This window comes from Vigna unguiculata, chromosome 11 (genome assembly GCF_037176805.1).
Source record: "Vigna unguiculata cultivar grain cowpea cultivar isolate G323 ecotype 2 chromosome 11, ASM3717680v1, whole genome shotgun sequence".
NCBI lineage: Eukaryota > Viridiplantae > Streptophyta > Magnoliopsida > Fabales > Fabaceae > Vigna > Vigna unguiculata.
The window spans coordinates 28,896,205-28,920,769 of record NC_140802.1 but is presented as its reverse complement, the minus strand read 5'-3'; the positions used below and the strand labels follow the sequence as shown (position 1 = coordinate 28,920,769).

Sequence of the window (24,565 nt, the reverse complement as noted above, 5' to 3'; positions counted from 1 at the left end):
CCACTTGGTTATATATATATATATATATATATATATATATATATATATATATATATATATATATATATATATATATATATATATATATATATATATATATATAGTAATTTTCCATTTATTCCACAAGGGGCCGCGATGGCTTTTTATGGAATTGGAGTCTCTTTATTAGTTTTTATTTGTGGTGGATTATTTTGTGGGATATTGGCGGTGGTTTTGATATCTTCGATAAAAAAAATAAAGAAGAAGTATGTTTTCTTCGTTGGGGATTTTCTGGAAAAAATCATCGTATTATTCTCAAAATACCTATGAACGAGATTAAATCTATCAGAATAATAACAGGAGTTCAAGAACGAAGTATTTTGACTCGTACTCTTACTTATGAGAGTATCGTTTATATGGAAACAATAGAACAGGGGTTTATTCCCTTGACTCGTATTGAAGATAATTTGACTCCACCAGAAATTGCAAATAGAGCTGGCAAATTATCTTTTTTTTAGGTGTACCGCTTCTTTATTGATGAAAATTGGACTTAACTAGAAATAAAATTGCACAAAAAGTTTCAGAATTGTCCTATTTATTTAGTGTACCGATTGAAATATTTTGAAAAAAAAACTATTTTTTTCAAAATATTTCAATTTTTATTTTTATAGATGGGACATTTTTTGATTTCGAAATTTGAATATTATAGTCATAACTCGAAGTGCTCCTTGGTGTATTTCTAAAAAGAATCCTTTTTTCTTCGAATCTTAGCAATTAATATCCTTTCGAAACAATATTTTTTTCTTCATTGGATTGGAATTGACTGTGAATTCTTTCGATTTCTTATTCGATTTATGTATTCTTTTTTCTCAATTAAAGAAGGCAAAGGCTAACTTCCGAAGTTTAAGTCAAAAAAAATGATAAAATACAATCTAGATTTATCTAGAAGCTCTATAACTTGTAATGAAGCTTATACTTGATAGAAAAGTTATTATCATATAGAGTTGACGAAAGAGATGAAGTTAAGTTCATTAAAGACGAAAAATGAAAAAAAAAAAACATTCCCCTTCTATATCTTACATCTATAGTCTTTTTGCCCTGATGTATCTCTTTCACATTTAAGAAAAGTCTGGAATCTTGGTTTATTAATTGGTGGAATACTAGTCAATCCGAAATTTTCTTGAATAATATTAAAGAAAAGAGTATTCTAAACAAATTCATAGAATTAGAGGAACTGTTTTTCTTAGATGACATGTTAAAGGAATGTCCGAAAACATATATACAAAACCTTCGTACTGGAATTTATAAAGAAACAATCCAATTAATAAAAACACACAATGAAGATCATATGAATACGATTTTGCACTTCTCCACAAATATAATTTGTTTCTTTATTCTAAGCGGTTATTCTATTCTTGGTAATTAAGAACTTGTTCTTATTAACTCTTTGGTTCGAGAATTTATATATAATTTAAGTGACACAATAAAAGCTTTTTCTATTCTTTTATTAACTGATTTATGTATAGGATTCCATTCAACCCATGGGTGGGAACTACTTTTTGGCTTCGTTTATAAAGATTTTGGATTTGCTCAAAATGATCAAATTATATCCGGTCTTGTGTCCACTTTTCCAGTCATTTTAGATATAATTTTAAAATATTGGATTTTCCGTTATTTAAATCGCATATCTCCATCACTTGTAGTGATTTATCATTCAATGAATGATTGACAGAAAAACCGATTTACTTCAATGAATTTCAAGTTTTTATCTAAAAAAGATAATTTTTAATTTTCCCCTCTTTAAAAAAAAGTTAAATAAAAAAGGGGTTCCCACCTTGGATAGGGAACTATGCGAGTGACCTACCTAATCTTATTGTAGAAATTTTCAGGATCAATGATTAGACCATGCAAACTAGAAATGCTTTTTCTTGTATAAAGGAAGGGATTACCCGATCCATTTCTATATCGGTCATGATATATATAATAATTCGAGCACCCTTTTCAAATGCATATCCAATTTTTGCACAGCAGGGTTATGAAAATCCCTGAGAAGCAACCGGTCGTATTGTCTGTGCCAATTGCCATTTAGCTAATAAGCCCGTGGATATTGAGGTTCCACAAGCGGTACTTCCTGATATTGTATTTGAAGCAGTTGTTCGAATTCCTTATGATATGCAAGTGAAACAAGTTCTAGCTAATGGTAAAAAGGGAACTTTGAATGTGGGGGCTGTTCTTATTTTACCGGAAGGTTTTGAATTGGCACCCCCCGATCGTATTTCGCCTGAGATTAAAGAGAAGATAGGCAATCTGTCTTTTCAAAACTATCGCCCTACAAAAAAAAATATTCTTGTAGTAGGCCCTGTTCCTGGTCAGAAATATAATGAAATCACGTTTCCTATTCTTTCCCCGGATCCCGCTAGTAAAAGAGATATTCATTTCTTAAAATATCCTATATATGTAGGCGGGAACAGGGGAAGGGGCCAGATTTATCTTGACGGGAGCAAGAGTAATAATAATGTTTATAATGCTACAGTAGCATGTATAGTCAAAAAAATCATACGAAAAGAAAAAGGGGGATACGAAATCACTATAGTAGATGCATTAGATGAGCGTGAAGTGATTGATATTATACCTCCAGGACCAGAACTTCTTGTTTCAGAATAAAAAAAAAGCAAGTCTCTTTTTTTTTTTAAGCTCCCTTTTTGTTCTTCTTGTTTATGTGATATAACATAAACAAAGTAATTCTTTTTTTTTTCAAATGGGGAGAGATGGCTGAGTGGACTATAGCGTCAGATTGCTAATCCGTTGTACAAATTCTTGTACCGAGGGTTCGAATCCCTCTCTTTCCGTTGATAATTTGGTATTTTTTTTTTGAACTTGTTTTTTTTTATTTACTAGTTAAATATGTTAAAATAGAGAAAATCCTAAAAATATTTCAAAATTTCGCACAAGCAAGAAAACACAGAATCCACTTTTTTCTTATTCTATTCTTCACGTCCTGGATTACGTCCTGGATCGTTAGATAGGAATCCGAAGATGAAAAGAGAAACGAAAAAGATCACTACCGTATAAACAAAAAGTTTTAGAGTAAGCATTATGAAATCTCCAAGATAATTAAAAAACGACAAAGAAAGAGAATAGATTCTCTTATATTACAACATATTTTGTTTCTTTTAATACTAAGATACTAAGTTTCTAAAAAATGAAGTTTTTTTAGGATATGAGGAGAGATATATATATATGAGTTTCGAAAATGAATTGATAGTAAGAGTAGATTATTTTATTACAAATTATCAATAATTCTTTTGACCAAAAATCCTTTTTTTCTGTAATCTAGGTATTCGATTGGTGAGGGGTTCCAATCGAATAATCGGATTAGGTTTTTTCAATTCAAAAAACGTAAATGATGAGAAGGTCCCTTTTTTTCCTATATATTGAAAAATTTCAATATTGGAATCCAGAAGTCACACTGTAAGACTTATCTGATCTTATAAATTGTTAAAATGTTCGAGTTTTAGTTTTCTGATAAATTCTGAATTTTTTTACGACATTATTCAAATTAAAAATATCATCGAAAACTTACAGCAGCTTGCCAAACAAAAGCTAAAAGAAAAAATAGTACAGGTATTACTGGCATAATATCCACAATTGGATTCAAGAAAGCGTAGGCTTCGGGCAATTTCTCCAAAAAAAAACTACTGGAATAAAGGACGGAGTGAATACAAATACAGATCCAACTAAAGATATTAAGCATAACAAACATTTTGTTCTTTAAAAAAAATAAGTTATTTTTGTTTTTTTTCATTCTAATTTTCAATTTTATTGCATTATATATATAATACAATAAAAAGGAAAATAAAGAGTTATGAATAAAAGTAAAAAAATGAATCAAATAAAATAAGAATCTCGAGAATCCTTCTTTTATTTGAAATTTTCCAGTTTCAAAATATTTTTTATTCTGAAATAAAATAAATTGAAGAAATCATACTTCCTTCTATATAATATCTTAATTGAATTGTATGTAATGATCAATAAATTTAGTTTTATCCTATCTATCTATATCCATTTATAGATATAAATAGATATGTAGATACGCATATAAAATACTAGTCGCAAATTATATATATATATATATATATATATATATATATATATATATATATATATATATATATATATGAGAAAATAACGTGGGAGAATTTTAAAATGTATTATTTTGAGTTCTTCATTTATCTTCAAAATTTTAGATCCGTGATGTTGCTGCTGAATTTTAAAATTTCTGAATTTCTGAATCAAAATACCCAAACAAAATAGTTTGTAGCAAATCATCTAAAACCTTTAACAGAAATAGTTAACTCTGTTAAAATTACTGATATAAAGAGGAAGGAATATATTTTATAACAACAACGATTAGACAATTATCAAGCTTTACTTTACAGCTTCTGTGTCCTACCCATTGGAAAGTTTGAAATGATTTTTTTTTTCATAATAATAGTAATCATAAAATTAATCTATTAAAAACTACTCAAAATTATTTTTTATAAATTAAAAAGCATATACATAGACACACTCTGAACTTAAATATAAAAGTTCACCTAAAATTTCATGTTATTGGATATTAGTGATAACATTACAAAATTAAAGTTTGTCATCTAGTTTTTTTCTTATCTTTATAAAATACTAACTTTAACAATATTTTATCTTTCGAAACATATAAATGACCTTTCGGGAAACAAAAAGGTTGGCACAACCACAACCACTGTGCTACAAACTTTTTGGCTTCTAACTTTGTGATCACTATTTTTACTGAGTGCACCTTCATTCTAACAGAAGAAAAAAACAGAGTAAAATGTTAGGTTGAGGAACTCGTTTTGAAAAGTATTTTCCAAAAAATTTAATCCAGAATGGATCCATATGTTCCAGAAATTTTGTTTTGTAAAACTCATTTTGCAATACTTCTCGTATGTTGTAGAAATCTTGTAGAAGTAATTATCTAATCCAGAAGTCACAATATTTTGAAGAGTACAACCGTTATTTAAAAAATATTAGCTGAAGTTAGTAATTTAAAAAAATTAGGTGCAATTAGTAAGTATGAGGAGAAAAACCCATCTCTTTCAATTACTAAACCATATCCATTTCATATCTCCTAGGCCTAGATAACTAAAATCTCCTTTACAGTGAATATTTTTAAGTACTTGAAACTCTTAAAAATGAACAAAATCTTAATAAAAGAACCTGCATCATTTCCAGTTTTATCGCTCAAAGATTTTCTTGATAATCAAGAATTCTAGTATCTAAGAAACATTTGTACAAAATGTAGGTATTGGATTAGTTATTCCTTCATAAAGTGAATAAATTAAAAATAATTTCCATGATTTTTTCTAAGTTGCCTGTGCTGGGAAATAAAAAATTCCATGACTTTTTTCGAAGTTGCCTGGGAAATAGCAATAGCAAACACATGTAAAAAGATCTTTGTCCTCGTATTCACTCGTAGGAAAATCTCAACAATTGAGACTTAAAATTGGCTATAAAACGAATTTCTCATTCGCAAGTGCTATTTTTAATCTCCAACTTATCATTTGTTAGTAAACATGAAAGAACGGAGAAAACGAAAAGAGGACGCGAAAATAGTTTAGAAGACATATATAGTGAAATTATATATACCCATATTTGTATATATATAAATATATATATATATATATATATATATATATATATATATATATATATATATATATATATATATATATATATACACACGTGAACATATATACTCAGAAAATATGTATAAATCATGGGAGAGAGATCGCATAAATTCATTGTGAATTTTTCTTCGAAGAACTACTTTCATTTAAACCTTAACTAAAAATAAATTTCGGAAAAAAATGTCGTAAAATGTCAAATAGTATTTTGTAACAGTGGAGTGATTTCAGAACATCCGGAGAATGGATTAGGAGGTTAATAACTGATTAGACGACACTGCAATTTCTTTTTCCTTTTTCAAATCCTTTTTAATAAAGAAAAAAATTGTACTAATAATATTAATAAATTAAACAATACTGCAATAAAATAACTAATTTTCAACCAAACTTCCCATATATTTCTCACCTATGATTTACTCTTTTTCTTCTTTGCACTTAGGTTTTATTAGTAAAAAAAGATCGAAAAGAAGTCCATTAAACTGGTTTTTCATATACGTCTTAAGCAAATAACACACAATGTTCCAAAGTCCATAATCCCACACATAGTTAAATACCAGAACACACTTGATATACCACAGTAACAGACAACTCAAATTATCTATGTCCAGCACATATTTTGGCAGGTATAACATGTTGTCTTTATGGATTTATGGATGAGACTCTTTTTGGAGTATTCTCTCTCATAAGTGTGTAGTCCTTTATAGGTATGTGGTGATGGATACCTAGAATGATATTTGACCTTAAGGATCTAATATTAATATGAATTTCATTAAGGACATTAGATATTTTATATTTTAGTAATGATATAATTACACGAAGAAAACTTTAGATAATAGGAAGTTGAAAGAGTTCTTATATTATATTTATACAACTAATCACCCTAACCTAAGAAATTAAGGTTGATTTTTATCGATAATGTTGTGCCAAATGTTGGTTTTTTTTTGTGAAAACATATGCTTAATAGGAATCTTTTAGAAATATTGAGTATGACAAATTAAATGTTTTTGCGATGTGATTAAGAATTCATATATATTGATTGGAAGTTATTTACTTTTGTTGTGTGTACTTGGATAATATTATGATATTAGTGATATATATATATATATATATATATATATATATATATATATATATATATATATATATATATATATAAATGTGTGTGGGTGTATATATTGTAATGTGACAATTTTGAGGAAATTACCTACTTTATGAATTACTATGATTGTACACTACAAAAAAATTATCATAAGGTTTATTTATGGAGGATATAAAAACCCTCTCCAAATTAATATGATTTAAGATAGTTTCTTTGAATCCTCTGAGCGTTAAAATATTGGGACTTTTAACTAATTTTAAAAGAGGACCTCCGCAAATTATTTTACATTTTTTATTTCCCTTTTATCTTTTTCAGCGTTTCCCTCCAAGGATTTTACACTCTCTGCGCACTTCGGTGTCTCCCAAATTTTCAAACCCTTCATTCGTTTTCGTTTTCGATTGAACATCTCGTCATCAAATTAAGGTTCAGTTCTCGTCATCTATCGTCGGTGTTCATTCAAATCGTCTCCGTCATCGGTCGTCGTCCTATGCTCATCGTCGGCGTCGTCCTATGCTCGTCGTCGTCGTCCTGTGTTCGTCATCGTCGTCGGCCTTCAAGATACGAAGTCTGTAGTTGGATTGCCATCTCTTTTTCTTCCAAACATTGTTTTTACAAATTCACAGTGCTCGTTGTTCTTCACGGTCTTTATTCATCATCTCCTTTTTTTAGCCTGCCGTGGATCGTGCCGATGGCGTTGAAAGTAGCGGATTGGCATGGAACCTTTGGTAGTCGTGGGGCAGGCAGAATCCGAAAAGGAAATCGTTGGATACGTTGATAAAAAGACTTAAGGACGTTAGCTGATTAAGCTTATAGTTGTATGTGAGGTACTTTCTCTTGTTGTTGTCTCTAGTCCATTTTGACTATGAATTATTTAATAGTGAGTTGTTGATAAATTTATTTGGTTTAAGGTCAGGCTATCACTGTCTTGTCTTCCAAATGCATTTTAAGATTTTCCCAAATATCTGTTTGAAATGTATAATTGTTATGTTCTTTTTTTTTTGGATTTCATTAAAATACTTCCATGTCATTTTATTGTATCTGTTATGAACTGTATCCCTCATGTCCGCTAAACTATCTTTAATGTTGTAAAATGATGCTTTATTTTCCTGAGTAGCTACTGGTGTTCTTTCAACTTTCATTGGTTTAGGTCTAGATGAATAGAACTCGTGTTAAATTAGCTCATATTTATTGAAATGTCATAATCATTGCCTTGGCATTTGCCTCTCTATTCATCTGCCTTAGCCTTGTATTGTACTACAGTGTTGTTAAATAGCCATAGTAGGGCCACCATAACACTATAACATGGCATTTTTCTACCCCTCCGCTAGTGGGAATTTGTGAAGGGAGTCTTATTGTGGTGGCGCCATAGACCACAATGGCTTTCTTAGCCTCTATTACTTGTTCAACTTTTGCTAATGTTAGAAAAATTGAGATTATTGAAGTGGCATTGATCCACACATAGCTTTCTAAAGCACGATTGGTAGCCTTGGCCCTTAGGTTTTGAAGTTGAAACTAGGATACCTTCCCAATCATGTTGTCATGATTGTAGGTTTTACTAATGATCGTATATGGGTCTATAAAAGACACCAATTTTGGAAAGAAACCTTTAAACCCAACGCATAAGTTAGATGTTATATCTAAATCCTTAAGCAATTGAATTAAAGAAACTTTTTACCTGTTGAAAAAGTAAATCCCAAGCTAATTAATACAATTTAATTGAGGTTGTGGAGTGATGTAAATAGAATTTGTTTGCATATTGTCTTTAATTAATCTATTGCTGACTACTATCATTTTCTTGAGTCGGTGCACTCTTTTTTGCTTTCTCGCAATAGAGACCAACCCATCCATAGATTTCGCTTCAATTGTTTCTCTAACTTTTATGATCCTACAAATATCTTGACTTCGGTCAATGCTGCAATGAGTGGTAGAGTTTAACATATGGACTTTAAACTGCACTTCACCCATATGTTGCCATCTGTGGTGTTTAGCTACAAAACTCTTGTAGTTCTCAAATTGGCGTTCACAAGAGTGGCATATATTTCCTCTGTTGATTTTCCCTTGCTTAAGATCTTGCACTTGTTTTCTGTTAGTTTTTCAGGAGATTTAGATCTCTCGCAGCTTCTCCCTGGGTGTCCTAATCTTGAGGACTTGGAAGCTAAGGGTGTAGCCTGTAAAATTAAAGGAAAGTTTAATAGATTGCCCGAGTTGGTTAGGGCAAGCATCGATGGACATTTTCCATTGGAAATTGTTAAGGATGTTGAAGTTTTATTCATAGATTGGGTAATGCCTGTTAGATTTCTTTGTTATTACTTTCCATTTCTAAGAGAATAAGATAATATATCAATTTGTATCTCTTGCAGATATATCACCAAAACCTGGATTTTGAGTTTCAGAATTTAGTTCAACTTAAATTGACTTTGGGACTTAGGAAGGATTGGTTTGGGGTCTTGGAAGTGCTCAAGCATTGTCCAAAGCTTCAAACTCTCGTCATTTACATTTCTAATAAGGTTTGATGATTCAAATTATGATTTTTGTTGTTGTCGTTTATTTAAACATTAGTATTAATATAGTTTTATGATTGTTTTTATCAGGTTTTTTATTCATCTGATGATGAAGGCCATGAAGAAGTAGTTTGGCAATACCCACAAATTATTCCTGCATGCATTTCATTACACCTCAAAACCTGTTGTCTTGAAGGTTACAAGGGTTCTGCAGATGAGCTTCAATTTGAAAGGTATATTATGGAGAATGCAAAATATTTACAGAGCATGAAAGTTTGCCCTCATTTTAATTTTACTCATGAGGAAAAACTTGATATGATTAAAGTTTTAACCTCATGCCAGAAAATTTAAAAATTGTATAGTAAAAAATTTTCCACATCAAATACAGGTAGATTTTCTTATTTAAAATTATTTGCAAACAGAGATGTTATAATTACCTACAAATTAACTTATGTATATGTCTATTATATAACTTCTTTTTCTAATAAAACTTTGCAGGAAAAGTATTAAAAATTGAGAATTATTTATTAAATATAAATTTGTAGATAATGATATTGTAATAACCTAAGAAAATAGAATATATGTACTCTCTTTATTCTTACAATTAAAGTATTAAGTAAACTTGGTTCTATGGAGTGAATAAATATACACAAGCATGATAATAGAGTGTAATTGGAGTCCTTTTACTGTCTAAAGTATTTCCAAATACATGAGATTGATAAAATCTTTCAAAAGGCAAAATGGGACTAATAATTTATACCATATTAAATACCTAGGTACATTACTTCCAAAAGAAACTCATTCCATTGCACTCAATATACTAGCTAGCATCATCACCCTACACCATGCTCATTGGAATCGATCATTACAAAAGAGACACGACCCCACAAACAATGCAGCTATTGAAAACTTTGAGTAAACATGACCCCGATTACCTTAAAGACAGGGACACTTACATCCGATGATATGGTATGCCCATATTAGACAATGATATTGATTTATCCTTTTAGACCATTGTTTGCGGTTTAACTTTTTAATTCCCACTTTGTAGGAATTTTCTGGAGTTGTTGGGTTGAATGGAACTACAAATTTGGAGTCTGATACAAGTAGAGTGCCTGTACGAACAGTTGAAATCCTGGCTTCTTGCCATGCATTGGTATTTGTTGAGAATAAGCTGGTATGTCGCTTTGCTTGTGTGATTAAATTGAGCCTTAGTTTTTAGGCCTAGCTGTAGTATTGAACGAAATGAGTCTCCCTCTAGTGGAAAGAAAACTTGACATTTGTCACCATTGTCATATTCATTAATTTATTTAGGAGTTAGGATCTCACGCAGTGGCAAATTCACGACAGAAGATCTTTTCCCATGTTAAACATATAGAATATATTCCGTAGTTCAATATTTTTCTCTAATTACATTTTTCTCCTCCTATAATATTATCTTTTATAGTTTATGGAATGCAAAATTTACCAAAGCAAGTTAATGAGTACTAAACTTTAAGACCATGGTTGCCTGACCCACAAGTGTTCTTTTTTGAAATAATATAAGAGGATTCTTGAAAAGTTTATGCAAAGGAATTCTTCATTTCTCTTTCTTTATCCAATTGACTTTTTTGGAGCCATTTATGTAACCCAAGTTTGCCCCTCATCTTATCATGTTTTCCCTTTTATTTGATTGATATCAGTGTAATCACTTTTTGACATTTTGTTAGAAGTTACTGTATTGGTGTCATGCTACATGCCTAAGTCAATGTTTTAGAATAAAATATAATTTTTTATTTTATTTCTAGACTTGGGAAAGGAATCTTCTCTTTTTGTTTCTGAGATTCTGTCACTCCATATTCTACTTTTTCTAGGTTATACTAATTTTCTATGCTTGAACAATGGATCTTCATGATTCTGGCTTTAGAGCTAGAAGGGCTTTGTGTGTTTGGTCCTTTTACATCTTATGTTGTTTGTTGCTATTATATTCTTATAAATGAATTCCTTAATTTCCCCAGGTTGGTGATCCTCTCGAGAAGGTTGCACTCAAAGGAATTGACTGGAGTTATAAATCTGATGACAAGGCTGTACCCAAGAGGTAAATGAATTGTTGCTGCTTACTTTTAATATCTAAATTATACTGTATTCTCTGTGCAGCTAAAACATTGTCTTTTCTAATCATGTGCAAAGTCAAATTTTATGGCTTGGAAATTAACAATATTTTGGCTCATTTAATTTTGTTGTTGCCAGTAATGATTGGCAACCTGGTTTACATTCTGTCATTCTTGTTGTTCGGGCTAGGGAATATAGTGATTAAAAAAAGCAAAGAGTTTGTTATTTCTTGGGTTTCAAATGCTTCATTCTTGTTCTTTCTTTTTCCTTATTAATATATCCATCTTGTTTGTACTTCTACAACCTTTTGTCATTTTTGTTTTATCCTGAAATGTTCTCAAATTTCAGGAGAAATGACCATCCTGTCCAAATTGTTCATCGGTACCATTTCTCATCTCACCTAAAACGAATGGCAATTATTGTTCGCATTCAGGATGATTTTTTCTCCTTTGTGAAGGTTTGTAGGTTCCTCATTGTTTGCATGCCTCAAATATTATTGATTTTAGTTGCCTATTGGGTATTATATTACTTTGGCTTATAGTCAATGAAACCATGACTTGGGCATTTATACTCTCCAAGTAAAATGCTCTGTAGTATCTTTTATTTTCGATTGTTATGAAATGGTCAATAAAGTCTGAGTTGGGGAAATGGAAAATTGATTGGAAAAATGCCAGGTGTAAGAATTAATAACGTCCAAAAAGCATATTGTTTTCGTTTTCAATGTTTTGAATAACATTTGCAATTTAAAAGCTTTCATTTTAAGATTTGTGTTTTAAGTTTAAATCTTCTGGTAGGTTTTTCCTTGTATGATTAAGGCCTGTCTTAGTTGTATTAATAAGGGATGTCTCTCGTAAGAGGTGTCAGGGCTAATATTGACAATCTGTCTAAAGCTTAAATGGTGAAGAATAGTTTTCTATTGAATTCTCTCTTTATTACTCCCTCTATATAAAAATGTGTATTATAAATGATAATTTCTATTAAAATTTTTATAGTATAATCCTCAAATTGAGGAGGGTATTAACCCCCACAAAAAAAATGAAAAATAGGAATTTTGGAATCAAATAGGTTTATGGAAATAAAGGAGGTTTTAAACCTCCACAAAATAATAGTCATGAATAGAAGAGGTTATAACCCTTCATTAAAAAACTTCCACAATATAAACCTGGTACCAGGGGTTATAGAAAATTTCCACAAATAACTTGTGGGGAACCTATCTGTGGAGGTTTGAAAAACTCCTGCAAATTATTTTGTGGAGAGTAAAACCCCCGCTAAACGAAATTAAAACCTCCGCAATTTAGCTTATTTTTTGTAGTGGTAGTTGATATGTGAGCATATAAAATTACAAGTGACACTAAAATTAACTATGTAGAGTTAGATAGAAATATATATATTTTTAACTGTTCATAAAATTTTATGAATAAATGAACTATATTTTCAACTATAATATAGTGTATATGGTATATTATTATCTTTATTATCGAGTAGAATTGTTAGAATAGATGGAGTGTTACAATTATAGTTGAAAAATAATAAGAGAGAGAATTTTCCTAAAAGTCACCACTTAGAGTTTTTTTCTTTTCTTTTCTTTTGCAAAAGTTTTCAAGCAACTTTGTTTCAATTTTTTAATTTATGAATTTGTATTTTCTTATTTGCTTTTTAATTTAAGCTTCATAATGTCATTTGTAGACGAATCTGCATCTGATAATCATTCATATTTCACTGGCTTTTAACTCTTTTCTCACCACAATACCCACGATTTTATCTATAAAGTGGATTTTTTTACCAAATGAAACACTAATTAAAAGTCCGGTAAGGTTCAAGGTGTTATAATATTATTATTATTATTTAATTCATTTTTGTTTTATTGAATTCTTACAAAACATTAATGGTAGTTTATTAAGCTTAATGATGATTAAACAATTATATGTAATTCTATCATGCTAATGATTTTTTTTTTGTTAAAATAACAGGCGTTAAAAATCTTTCAAAAATTGATTCGTCCCTTTTAAATTGATCTATTGTTTCAAATACTTATATTGATTAAAGTATTATTGTTCATGTTTGAAAAAAAAAATATTAAGTTTTAAATAATCCGTCTAAATATAATTCAAAAACTAAATGATATTAATGCAAGAATATTAGAAGACATTCATATAAAGCAAAAACAAATAACATCAATGCAACAACTATCACATTTTAAGAACTTTTTTTATACGGTTGACTACATACATAATTATACTTTATTAATCTCCATAAATTACTTGTCATTGTTAATTTGAAAGAAAACAAATTCAATATTCTATAAGTTTAGAATGCATGGCGTTCTGCACAATTACTCAATTATATTCTTCTTTTTTCTGACTAAATAATAATTTTGTAGGCATCGTTGTTTTAAGATAAACTCAGATTTGAACTGAATATATTTAATTGATTTGATTAAGTTTCTGAGCTCACTAATCACATGGCTAATGACGAGTTATACTGGTCAATTTCTTAGTGTTGTTTTTTTTAATATTCTAAATAAAATAAGTACATTTTTTATATTTTTATTTGATACGGTTACTTTAAAAGTAAACAACTATTTTTTTTAATCTTTTCCAGTTTGGTTAAACTTGAAATGAATAAATATTTTTGAAACATGAAAATTTTGAGTCAGTAATTAAGTAAACATAAAGCTCGATCACATTCACACAACCACATTCGAAGACCGCTACAACAGAAAAGAATTTCAAACAGCAACACTCCATCATCGATTCTCATGTCAGCATCTCAATATATCACCAATTCAATTAAAAAAACGCACTTTCTTCTTCTTTTTCTTCTTCTTCGGTCACGTGCATGGAACCTCCGCCCCGGAACTGCTGCACGTGCTGCCTCGGCACCCTCTTCTCTCTGGGTTTCTCGGCGCTCTTCCTATGGCTCAGTCTCCGTACGGAACCACCCAAATGCTCCCTCCAATCTCTCTCTCTCCTTGCCCAGAACGACACCGTCATCTTCCAACTTTCCCTTCAAAACGACAACAAGGACAAGGGCGTCAAATACCGCGACGTTCTCGTTACCTTTGCGCTCTTCCTCGACAACACCACCACGCGCCCTCTGGCCAACGCCACGCTCCTCCCATTCTACCAGGGTCGCGGAAAAACCGCGCGCAAGTGGGGTTCCGCCGTGGCGCCGCGCTTAGCCCGATTCAACCGCACGGCGGCGGTGAAGAACGGGAATGTGTTCCTGCACGTGGAGTTCGCGACTAGGGTGAAGTACAAGGTGTGGCTGTCGTTTTACGTTAAACGGCACCGTTTGGTCGGAGGGGCTAATGTTGAGGTTAATGCTAGCTCCGGGGAGAAGGTGGAGCCTAAAGCGATTAGGCTCCGAGACGTCCCTCCAAGGCTCGGGTCCCGAGCTGCGGTGGTTCGGAGTTCGTATGTGGCGGTTGTTGGAGTTATTGTCACTGTTTTTTTTCTCACATGAGTTGACCATTGACCATTGAGTGGAATTTGTTTAATTATAATTGGTAATTTATTTTCTTTGTGTTGAATTGTTTTGATGCTGAGATGGTGGGTAAAGAAGTTCATGCAACCGTATATGTTGGTCATTATTGATCGGACATTTTTTAGTATCTTTTGTTATTGATTTATAAGAGAAAAAGAAACACCAGATATGTTCAATTTTTTTATTAATTCACACATTTTAACTTGATAAATACTAATTAATACTAACCCTACTTAAAAATTTTAGAAATGAATTTTTAATTGAAATATTTCTCTTAACTTTTTAATGAGTGTTAAATATCATATGTCGCAATATTAGGGAAGAAAAATAGCTCATTCGTTTGAAATATTATTTGTGTTAGTGCATCATGTTTTCAAGTTTTTTTTTTAACTATTAAAATTACATTTTTTTCAGGCATGCTTTCGTAAAGAAGACAAGAAAGTAAATGTAACAACAAAAAGAAATTACAAAAATAGATTTTATAAAAATAAAAAAAAACAGATATTTATTTTTCTTAGTCAATAGCAAACTTAAAGAAAAAGAAAAGACGTCATGATAAATAAAGTTGTCGGCTAATAACGAAAACAGCATCAAGTTTTGATTTTAGAGAAATAGAGAAATAATATTTTGACATTTTTCAATTATTTGACAATTCACTTTTAAAAATAATTGATTATTAGAAAAATATATTTTTATATGTACCGGACCTGGTCAACTTAACCATATAAATGACAACCCTCACATATATGCCGGAAACAACCCAAGTACACGACTTGGGCTGGCATAGACCTAAACTCGTAACTGAACGAAGGCTAGACTAACAACAAAACGACCAACCTAGGACAGTGTGCGGCCAAGGACAACATCCGACAAGTTGAGAAGTAAACGGATCAGACCGCTCTTAAAGACTTAGTAAAATGGAAGCCCCTGCGTTCAATAGGTCTTAAGGGCCTGGGTTAGGGCCCAGGCTAGAGCCCAAGCCAAGGCCCGACCCATGGGATAATCAGACATAATTAGTACTCTATAAATACGCGTGGACCCCAGTAATTAAAGGTACGTATTCATTAATCACAGATTTGACCTTTTTGAGAGTTTTGACTCACTTGAGCTTTGGAGTCCCTTCTGTAAGTAACCCCTTCTGGGTCCAAACCGACATGTACCAACCAGGAAGAGGCTAACTGAGGAGATAGCGGACTACATGGTAAGGTGACGCTTGTGCCTTACTCATCTTATTTGTTCTCTACAGGAACAAGTAATATGTATCGAAGATGGATGAATGAGCATCGCATCAGTGAAGAGTATGAAAAGGGGATTTATGAGTTTTTGCAATATGCTCAAGAACAACAATCTCGTTTAATGGACATATTTTTGTCCTTGTGTTTGTTGTCTTAATCAAATATGTCACGACTTGGGCACAATGCGTGATCATTTATTCATCTTCGGTATAATGATGAGTTATACACTTTGAACTTGACATAGAGAAGTATTAGACAAGCCTACAACGTCAAGAGGAACAAATTATGTAGACCAATGGATGAATGATCATTTAGAAGACATGGTACGTGATATTGGGGAAGAAAATTTTGGATAAGCTCATTTATTTGATTCTCTTAAGTCTGATTCAGAGGAAGAGTTGTACCCAGGATGCGCCAAGTTTACACGACTGTCGGCAACTTTGAAATTCTTTGGTTTAAAAGCAAGGAATGGATGGACAGATCAAAGTTTCATAGAATTGTTAGAGTTGCTAAAGGAGATGCTTCTAGAAAATAACACATTACCTATCAGTAATTTTGAGGCAAAGAAAATTTTATGTCCAATGTGTTTGGAATATCAAAAGATACATGCATGCCCCAATGATTGTGTTTTATACAATGATGAAGGATTACCTTGTTCCTTTTTAAGATTATTGAATATGGTGCGAGTTGATTAAGAAAGCTAAGTGAAATCCCCACTGGACATTAAGATAGCAAGTTATCTAGATGTGAAGGTTCCTTTCACAAAGCTAAAGAGAAGAAGATGATGGATGGATTTAAAACAAAAAGGAAATGGAAAGCACATAAACCATAGAAAACCAAGAACAACTAAAGGAAGAAGAAAACATAAAATGGATAGGAAAGAAATGGTAAAAATGTGAGAAGCACGCCACTACAAGGCTAGGCTAGAAGCCATGGCAACCTTGAAGATGAGTGGATGTGTGCCGCCACTTGCTATGCAAGATAAGGCTTAAAAGTATTCACTCCCTAGGGAGGAAACTCTCACAAATGGTTGAGACACAAGAGTGTTTTTACTTCAAAATGTTCAACCCTTTTACATGTCTGGGAGCACCCCTTATATAGAAGAGTTTAGGGGCCTCTAAGCAAATAAAAGATACCTAAGGATGTCTCTACAAAAACCTAACCCTAGCTTCTAGAAACTAGGTCAAATAAGGTTACAAAAATGAGAGACAAAAGAGCCAACTATGGTGTGTGCAAGGCTAATTTCGTTCTAGCACAAAAGGAGACAAAGAATGTGTCTCATATGTCTCCAAAAAGTGGTCAAAGTGTGCTAAAAACAAAGGAGACCAAAAGTACATAGGTACACTTGTTTTATGCCTTTTACGTTATGCTTTATGCCTTTGCTTTACTCTCTCCTCCACGTCATTTATGCTCCCCAATCACCATGCGCCACCTAGCGTTGCTTTCTTACTCCTAATTAACCTACAAAGCAAATAAACATAGATTAACGTGTTGGCTTAAGTCAAGTTAACTATAGTCAACAAGTCAAACCTAGTCAAAGGTCAACAAGTCAACTAAAGTTGATTCAACTAAGTCAACTTGCGGAATAAAAAATAACAAACACAAATGAAAGGGATCAAGGATTAGTGAACTTCCTTTCTAAACATGCTTAGTCTTCTTAAGCATGTGCCTCCATCCTTGGTTGGGGTCAATCCTTCATCATACAGAGACGAGTTTGATTCACTGAAGGTGTGTCCAACATGTGGTTTATCGCAAATTAAAAAGAAAATTGATGGAAATGATGATGAAGACAAAGATGGTCCACCTGCTAACGTGATGTGGTATCTGCTTATGATACCTAGATTCAAACAATTATTTTCCATTAAAAAAGATGCAAAAAACTTGAAATGGCACGTTGATGGAAGAAAGTGTGATAATCTGCTTCGACACCCAGCTGATTCTCCATAATGGAAGAAGATTGATGAAACATTTCCAGACTTTGGTGCAGAGCCAAGAAACTTAAGACTTGAACTCGCTGTAGATGATATGAATCCTTATGGGAACTTAAGTAGCAAACATAGTTCATGGCCAATTTTGTTGATGATTTACAATCTATCTCCTTTGTTGTGTATGAAGAGAAAATATATGATGTTGTTTATGATGATATCGGGTCCTAGACAATCTGGAAATGACATTGATGTGTACCTAAATCCATTGATTGATGATTTGAAACTGCTGTGGGAAGAAGGCATTGGTGTGTACGATTCATATTGTCAAGAAACTTTTTGTTTTCGTGTAATGTTGTTTTGCACCATAAATGATTTTCCAGCATATGGAAACTTGAGCGGTTACTGTGTTAAAGGTCATTTCGCATGTCCTATTTGTGAAGAAAACACGAGTTATATTCAATTGGAACACGGTCAAAAAACTATGTATACAAAACATCGAAAATTCCTTCCTCGAAATCATCCTTACCGTAGAATGAAAAAAAGAATTTAATAGAAGTCCTGAGGATGAAGTTGTGATAAGACCTTGCAATGGTGAATAAGTATTCAACTAGGTGAAAAACATTGATATTGTGTTCGACAAACATTAAAATAAGAAGACCACAAAGAAAAACATTTGGAAGAAACGATTAGTCTTCTTTAATCTTCCATATTAGTGTAAACTTGAGGTTCGACATTGTAGAGACGTGATGCACGTTGAAAAAAATGTATGTGATAGTGTCATCGGGACTTTAATAAATGTAAAAGGAAAGACCAAAGATGGAGTAAAAGCACAACAAGATTTGGCTGACATGGGCATCCATTATGAGTTACATCCAAATCAATTGGAAGACGTACCTACCTGCCCCAAGCCTATCACATTTTTTCTAGAACAGAGAAACAAAATTTTTGTCAATGTTTAAGAAGTGTGAAGGTCCCCTAAGGTTACTCTTCAAATATTAGTAGCCTTGTTTCTGTGGAAGATTTAAAGTTAGTTGGTTTAAAGTCCCATGATTGTCATGTGCTGATGCAAAAACTATTACCAATAGTTATTCGAGCCATCTTACCTCCTTTTGTTAGAGGCATTCTAGCATGTTTATGTATGTTCTTTAATGCAATATGCAATAAAGTTATTGACCTTCGAGTGTTAGATGATTTGGAAAATGAGTCCATTAGACTATTGTATCAATTGGAAATGTATTTTCCACCCTCATTTTCCGATATCATGGTTCATTTGATAGTTCATCTACTTAGGGTAATTCGATTATGTGGACCGGTTTTCTTGAGATGGATGTACCCAGTTGAGAGATACATGAAAATCTTAAAGGGATATGTCAAGAATCAATATCAATCGAAAGCTTCAATTATAAAGCGATACATTGCAGAAGAAGCCATTGAATTTTGCTCAAGTTATATGCCAAGTTGTGAACCAATTGGAGTTCCTAAGAGTAGACATTAAGGTAAATGTGAAGGCAAGGGTGTTCAAGAAGTGAAGATTGAAAGTGTTAGTAGAAAAGAAGTTAATCAAGCCCATTTGTGCACCTTAAACAATATAGTAGAAGTGATTCCTTACATTTTAGAACACATTGATGAAATGAAGTCTGCACACCCACGTATTGATCCTCGATCGGGTGATCGCAATGGCCTAGGGAAAAAGATTATCGTAGCTATATTGGGATGTTGGCCAAAACGAAAATCCCTATTGTGATTGCTTTGTGGAATGACGTCGCAGAGGTTGACAAGAACCTCCTATGGCAGGATGTTCTGGTATGCTTACTTAAAACAACTATATTGTTTATTATCTTACTTAACACATAACATATTTGTTGTTTTGAACAACAAAATTTTGAGATGGTTCCGAACATTAAATGAATTAGGAAGAAGGTGTTATCTCACATAGGCACCAGATGAGGGACTTCAAGGCAATGCTCATACGTCTATACGTGTTCAGAGGCAGACAACATTACACTCCTTGAATCAAGTACTTATTCTTTTAGGACGATTGGATGCATTTTTGTACGTGTAGAGAATCCGAGGATTGGATGCATTTTCGTACATGTAGAGAATCCGAGGATTGGTAGGTTTGTTTCTGAAATTTGTTTATAGTGACACTAGTCACACATTTTTGAATTAAAGTTATTAAATAATGTTATGTGTGACAGGAAAAAAAGGACATCAGGCTAAGAAAGGCAAAGGCTTAATGATACATTGCACGTACTCTCTCGATGTGGCTATTCATTATTAGAGAAAAAAAATGAAAAAGTCTCGTGCACAAGCCTTAGGACTTGAGTCCCCTTACCTAGTACCTACAATTCCTAGGTACGAGATGTGGAAGGTTACTCGGACTAAGTCTGATGGGCACATGACATCACAATCAACTTAAATGATATATGCAACAATAGTAAGTACAAACCGTATTCAACACACATAGTTCATATGCTCCCTCTTTATGATTAAACTTGCTTTTTGGTGCATGATGAGTTAGTTGAGCAAGAGACTCAGGGTTCTTTTATTGGTCATGGTCGGGATGATATACTGACAACGACAATTGGAAAGCCAGAACACCTAGGACGTGTTCATGGTGTTGGAGGTTTTATTAGTCTTCGAGATTACTTTGGTCCTCCACAAAGAAGTAATGAATCCTTGAGTCAAGAGGTCTTAAGGAAGATGGAGCAACAAATGGAGGAAAAAATGAACCAACACATGGGAATTATGGAGCAACGCTTCATGGAATAACTTAAACAACAATAACAAATACAAAGAGCATCTAAAAAAAAGCTTTTATCCATGCAACAACAAAATATGGAGATCTCCACTCAAGCTCCAACAGGACATCGTGTGAGCATAAAAGGCTCATGCTCTGCTACAGATCATACTGACTACAAAAGTTAGTATGAGCTATTGGTTGATGGATATCCTCCGTGCGTAGTAGCTGTAGGACAACAACTTCAAGGTGGGGAGACTATCCATGGTGTTCCTCTACTGCACCAGTACGCGCGTGTGACGATTAATGAAATTTGAGATCCCCATTCTCAAGTGCCTTTGCCAACTTCAGAAATCCAATTCGTTGGGGAGGCCTTGGGCACATTTATAGCTTGGCCTATAAAATTGATCATGCCATACTTTGGCCTACAAAAGGTATCATGGCATAATATTCTTTGTAGTTCAATCTTATAATTTATAAACTTTTTTATGTTAAACCTTTCAAAAATATTTATTTCAGTCCACCCGTCCTAAAAAAGCAGCAGGTCATGTGTCAACATGTTATAAGTGAAGATGATGCCATGGCATAAGCCAAATATGAACCTCTGGGGAAGCTGCTCACAAAATTACACAAATTGAAGAAAGGACTGATAGTGCTAAAGTGGAAGTTAAGTGTATTTGGCCTCCACTGTCATGTACCATTGTACATCAATCTGAATGATGCATTAGAGATATTGTAGGAGACAAGATGTTAAATATTTCAATTTTACAACTATGATGTCTGTAAGATTTTTTATTATATTCCATACATAAAACTTGGAATTGGTACTTTTTTTTTATTTATATCTAACTATCTTATTGTAGGTACATGGACAAAGTAATTGTGGAACAAGGTCGAGCTTCCATATCTGGATTCATTGAACTTCAGACCATTCAAGCTTCTAGAAACACACCTAATCATATGAAAAGTTATTTGCAAACATGAATGGCTGAGTCAAATAGAGAGATTTACATTGCGTCGTACATTGATGGGTAAATGTTATTGTTTGTAATATTTTATGAACTATTGTTAATTATTCGACCAAGTACTTGTGATTGATGATAGGTCTCATTGACAACTATTGGTCATCATTCCAAATCAATGCACGGTTGTATGGTTTTGTCCATTGCATTTGAAGATTAAACATGCTTTGAAAAACATGTTACAAGAGTAAGTGTTATTTTTCTTCATATCATGTACTTAGTTATATTTAAACTAACCTATATTTTATGTTTCCAAAATTTCATTACAATTGTGGGTAATCCCATAACACAACAGATTAAAGTATTATACCCAAAGGTTGTAACTCATTCATTTAGCAAGTTATTAATTTTCGTATGTCAACTTATGAACTTGATATGTGATTATTTTCTTTGTCATCTTTAGTGTAACAAGCAAGAAGATTCATGGGAATGTGAGTATTATGTCATGTCTTGGATAAGAACAATCATTCGAGCTGCAATTAAAGATGATTGGATAGAGGTAATAATATATGTATATATCTTTAAGATATCATAAATCATATCAAACTTTAAACAATGATATTCATACATATGAAGTTGTATTATTTTTTCAGCACTTCAAAAATTCATCACCTTTATCAAATGACACTATCCAGACACTAAGATAGAAGTGGACAACATATTTATTGGAACATTGGAGTTAGGACCCACAATAACATTAGATTTTTTTTAAATATTGTAGGATAAAAATTTCTTGATGAACCTTTTAGTTTTATGGTAATTGTAAAAGTTTAGACAACTTTACAATTTTTAGTTAAAATTGTAAATCCACTACTTTGCTATAATATTTGTGAACTGTTATGGAACTTTTATGCTTTTCAGGTGTGGAAAATTGTAAATACAACAAAACATTTAAAACAAAAACAGCTGGTATTGACATATGTCCTTCCACTGATTGACGTCAAAGGACGTCGACTATTGCACTGCCCAATGTCCTTTGACGTTTGTTAGTGCAAGGACAAACATCAACTCCAGCTTGCACTGCGTGACATCCTTTGACGTCAGTCAGTGCAAGGACATACGTCAACTCCAGCTTTTTTTGCCTCCAGATGGTGCTAGTTGAACGTCGGGTTGGGTTTGAACTAGGGATGTCAATAGGGCGGGTAGGTTACGGGTAGTAGCTCCCTCGTACCCTACCCGCTGGATAAATATTCGTCCCGTACCTATACCCATATACATCAGGTATCCGTTATGCGGGTACTTGGATAATTTTTTAATATCCATGAATATTCACGGATACCCGTGGGTATTTACAAAAACATAAAAATAAATATCTAACAACATATTTTAATCGTAAATTCAAATAAAATACAATACATAACATTCATAAATTTTAAATAGTCTAAATAACCCATTTAAATAATGTTGAATGACAATTTACAAAAAAATAACTTTTTTTAAAAACTAATTGATAAAAAAAAATAACTCATTCAAAAACAATATGTTAATATTTGAATCATGTTTTTTTTATTTAAATTAGAGTATTGCGGGTACGAGTATCCACGAGTATGGATACTATTATACCTGTACCCACCCCGTTAACATGCGGGTATTAAAAATACCCGTATCCGTTACCCGCGGGTATCCATTTACAATATCCATTTCCTACTAGAGATGTCAAAATGGGCCAGGCTTGCCAGCCCGTCAAAAAAAGTGCGGGCCGAGTTGAAATTTTCAGCCCACCAACCCGTTGTAACTTGGCCCGCCTAGCTCGCCAATTTAGCGGGCCAAAACGGGCCAGCCTGCCAACCCGTTTTGTTTTAATTTTTTTATGTTTAAAATTAAAAATAATTTAAAAATAATATTTTTTATATATTATATAAATGAATTTATATATATAAAATAGATTTATAAACAAAAATTTATAAAAAGTTAAAAAAATTAAAAAAAAAATTAAAAATTAAAAAAATTAAAAAAAAAAAAAAAACAGGCCAGCCCGTCCTAAAACGGGACGGGTCACAATATTCAGCCCATTTATAGGTGGTGGGCCAGCCCGACTCGACCCGTTTTTGGCGGGCCACAAGTGGGCCTGGCCAAAACGGGCTGGGCTGGCCCGTTTTGCCACTCCTATTTCCTATCCGTTGCGAGTTTTATTCACAGATACTTGCGGGTATGAATTTTTTTGACATTCCTAGTTTGAACTAATGTTAAAGGACGTCAGTCACTACTATTTTCAACATTACTTAATGTCAATTTTTCTTTCCAACGTTAGTTTTAACGTCACCCAATATGATGTCGCTATTTTCACATGTCAAAAACTGAATATGACAAACGTTACAAACACTTTTTCTGTTAGTGTATCCAATAACAAGTTATGGATAATGTCAATGGTCAAATCCACATAAAAAGGTTTCTTTCATTATTTCCTTTTTTCATGGAAAGTTTTTATATTAATTCATATCATATTCTCTAATAACACGATTAATTGAGAAAATCAGAGAAGAAAAATTTAAGATAGCATTCTTTTTATCTTTAGGTTTATTTATATTTTTGAAGCATTTCCTTTTATTTATTTATATTTTTGGGGTTACTATCTAATATTTCTGAGTCTAGAGATGTTTCTTTGTTTTCTTATTCTATACAATAACTTTTCTTTTAATTTATACAATAATTTGATTATTTTTGGGTTTATTTATATTCTAGTGGGTTATTATCTAATATCAAAGTCTTTAGATTTATTTATATTTCATTCGTTACATAATTAAAGTTGTCAATTTGACCTAACCTCTAACCCATATGGGTT

The 24,565-nt window shown here is 32.4% G+C and overlaps 2 protein-coding genes across 7 annotated transcripts; both read left to right on the top strand.

The window, feature by feature from the left end:
• The first annotated feature begins 7,074 nt into the window (after positions 1 to 7,074).
• LOC114168979 (putative manganese-transporting ATPase PDR2) lies at positions 7,075 to 12,040 on the top strand. 6 transcript variants are annotated; one of them, XM_085668722.1, is made up of 9 exons: positions 7,078 to 7,345; positions 7,450 to 7,604; positions 8,879 to 9,060; positions 9,141 to 9,287; positions 9,372 to 9,514; positions 10,058 to 10,250; positions 10,333 to 10,458; positions 11,279 to 11,358; positions 11,721 to 12,040. In XM_085668722.1, exons 6-9 carry the CDS (start codon positions 10,203 to 10,205, stop codon positions 11,911 to 11,913), a joined length of 447 nt encoding a protein of 148 aa, XP_085524848.1. In that variant the 5' UTR covers positions 7,078 to 7,345; positions 7,450 to 7,604; positions 8,879 to 9,060; positions 9,141 to 9,287; positions 9,372 to 9,514; positions 10,058 to 10,202; the 3' UTR covers positions 11,914 to 12,040. The 6 variants fall into 6 exon arrangements, 5 of the variants coding, with proteins under 5 accessions (XP_085524848.1, XP_085524849.1, XP_085524847.1 ...); XM_085668723.1 differs by having other exon boundaries at positions 8,871 to 9,060; positions 9,174 to 9,287; XM_085668721.1 differs by having other exon boundaries at positions 8,871 to 9,060; positions 10,106 to 10,250.
• Positions 12,041 to 14,045: 2,005 nt separating this feature from the next.
• On the top strand, positions 14,046 to 14,900 carry LOC114170673 (protein NDR1-like). Its single transcript, XM_028056199.2, has one exon. The coding sequence runs from the start codon at positions 14,211 to 14,213 to the stop codon at positions 14,835 to 14,837; it is 627 nt and encodes a 208-aa protein (XP_027912000.1). The 5' UTR covers positions 14,046 to 14,210; the 3' UTR covers positions 14,838 to 14,900.
• Positions 14,901 to 24,565: the final 9,665 nt, after the last annotated feature.

Coding starts and splice junctions, on each gene's coding strand:
- LOC114170673 (XM_028056199.2), top strand. CDS start 14,211: ATGGAACCTCCGCCCCGGAACTGCTGCACGTGCTGCCTCGGCACCCTC.
- LOC114168979 (XM_085668724.1), top strand. CDS start 10,203: ATGACCCCGATTACCTTAAAGACAGGGACACTTACATCCGATGATATG. Junction 10,251..10,332: donor CACTTACATCCGATGATATG/GTATGCCCATAT, acceptor CCCACTTTGTAG/GAATTTTCTGGAGTTGTTGG. Junction 10,459..11,278: donor TATTTGTTGAGAATAAGCTG/GTATGTCGCTTT, acceptor TAATTTCCCCAG/GTTGGTGATCCTCTCGAGAA.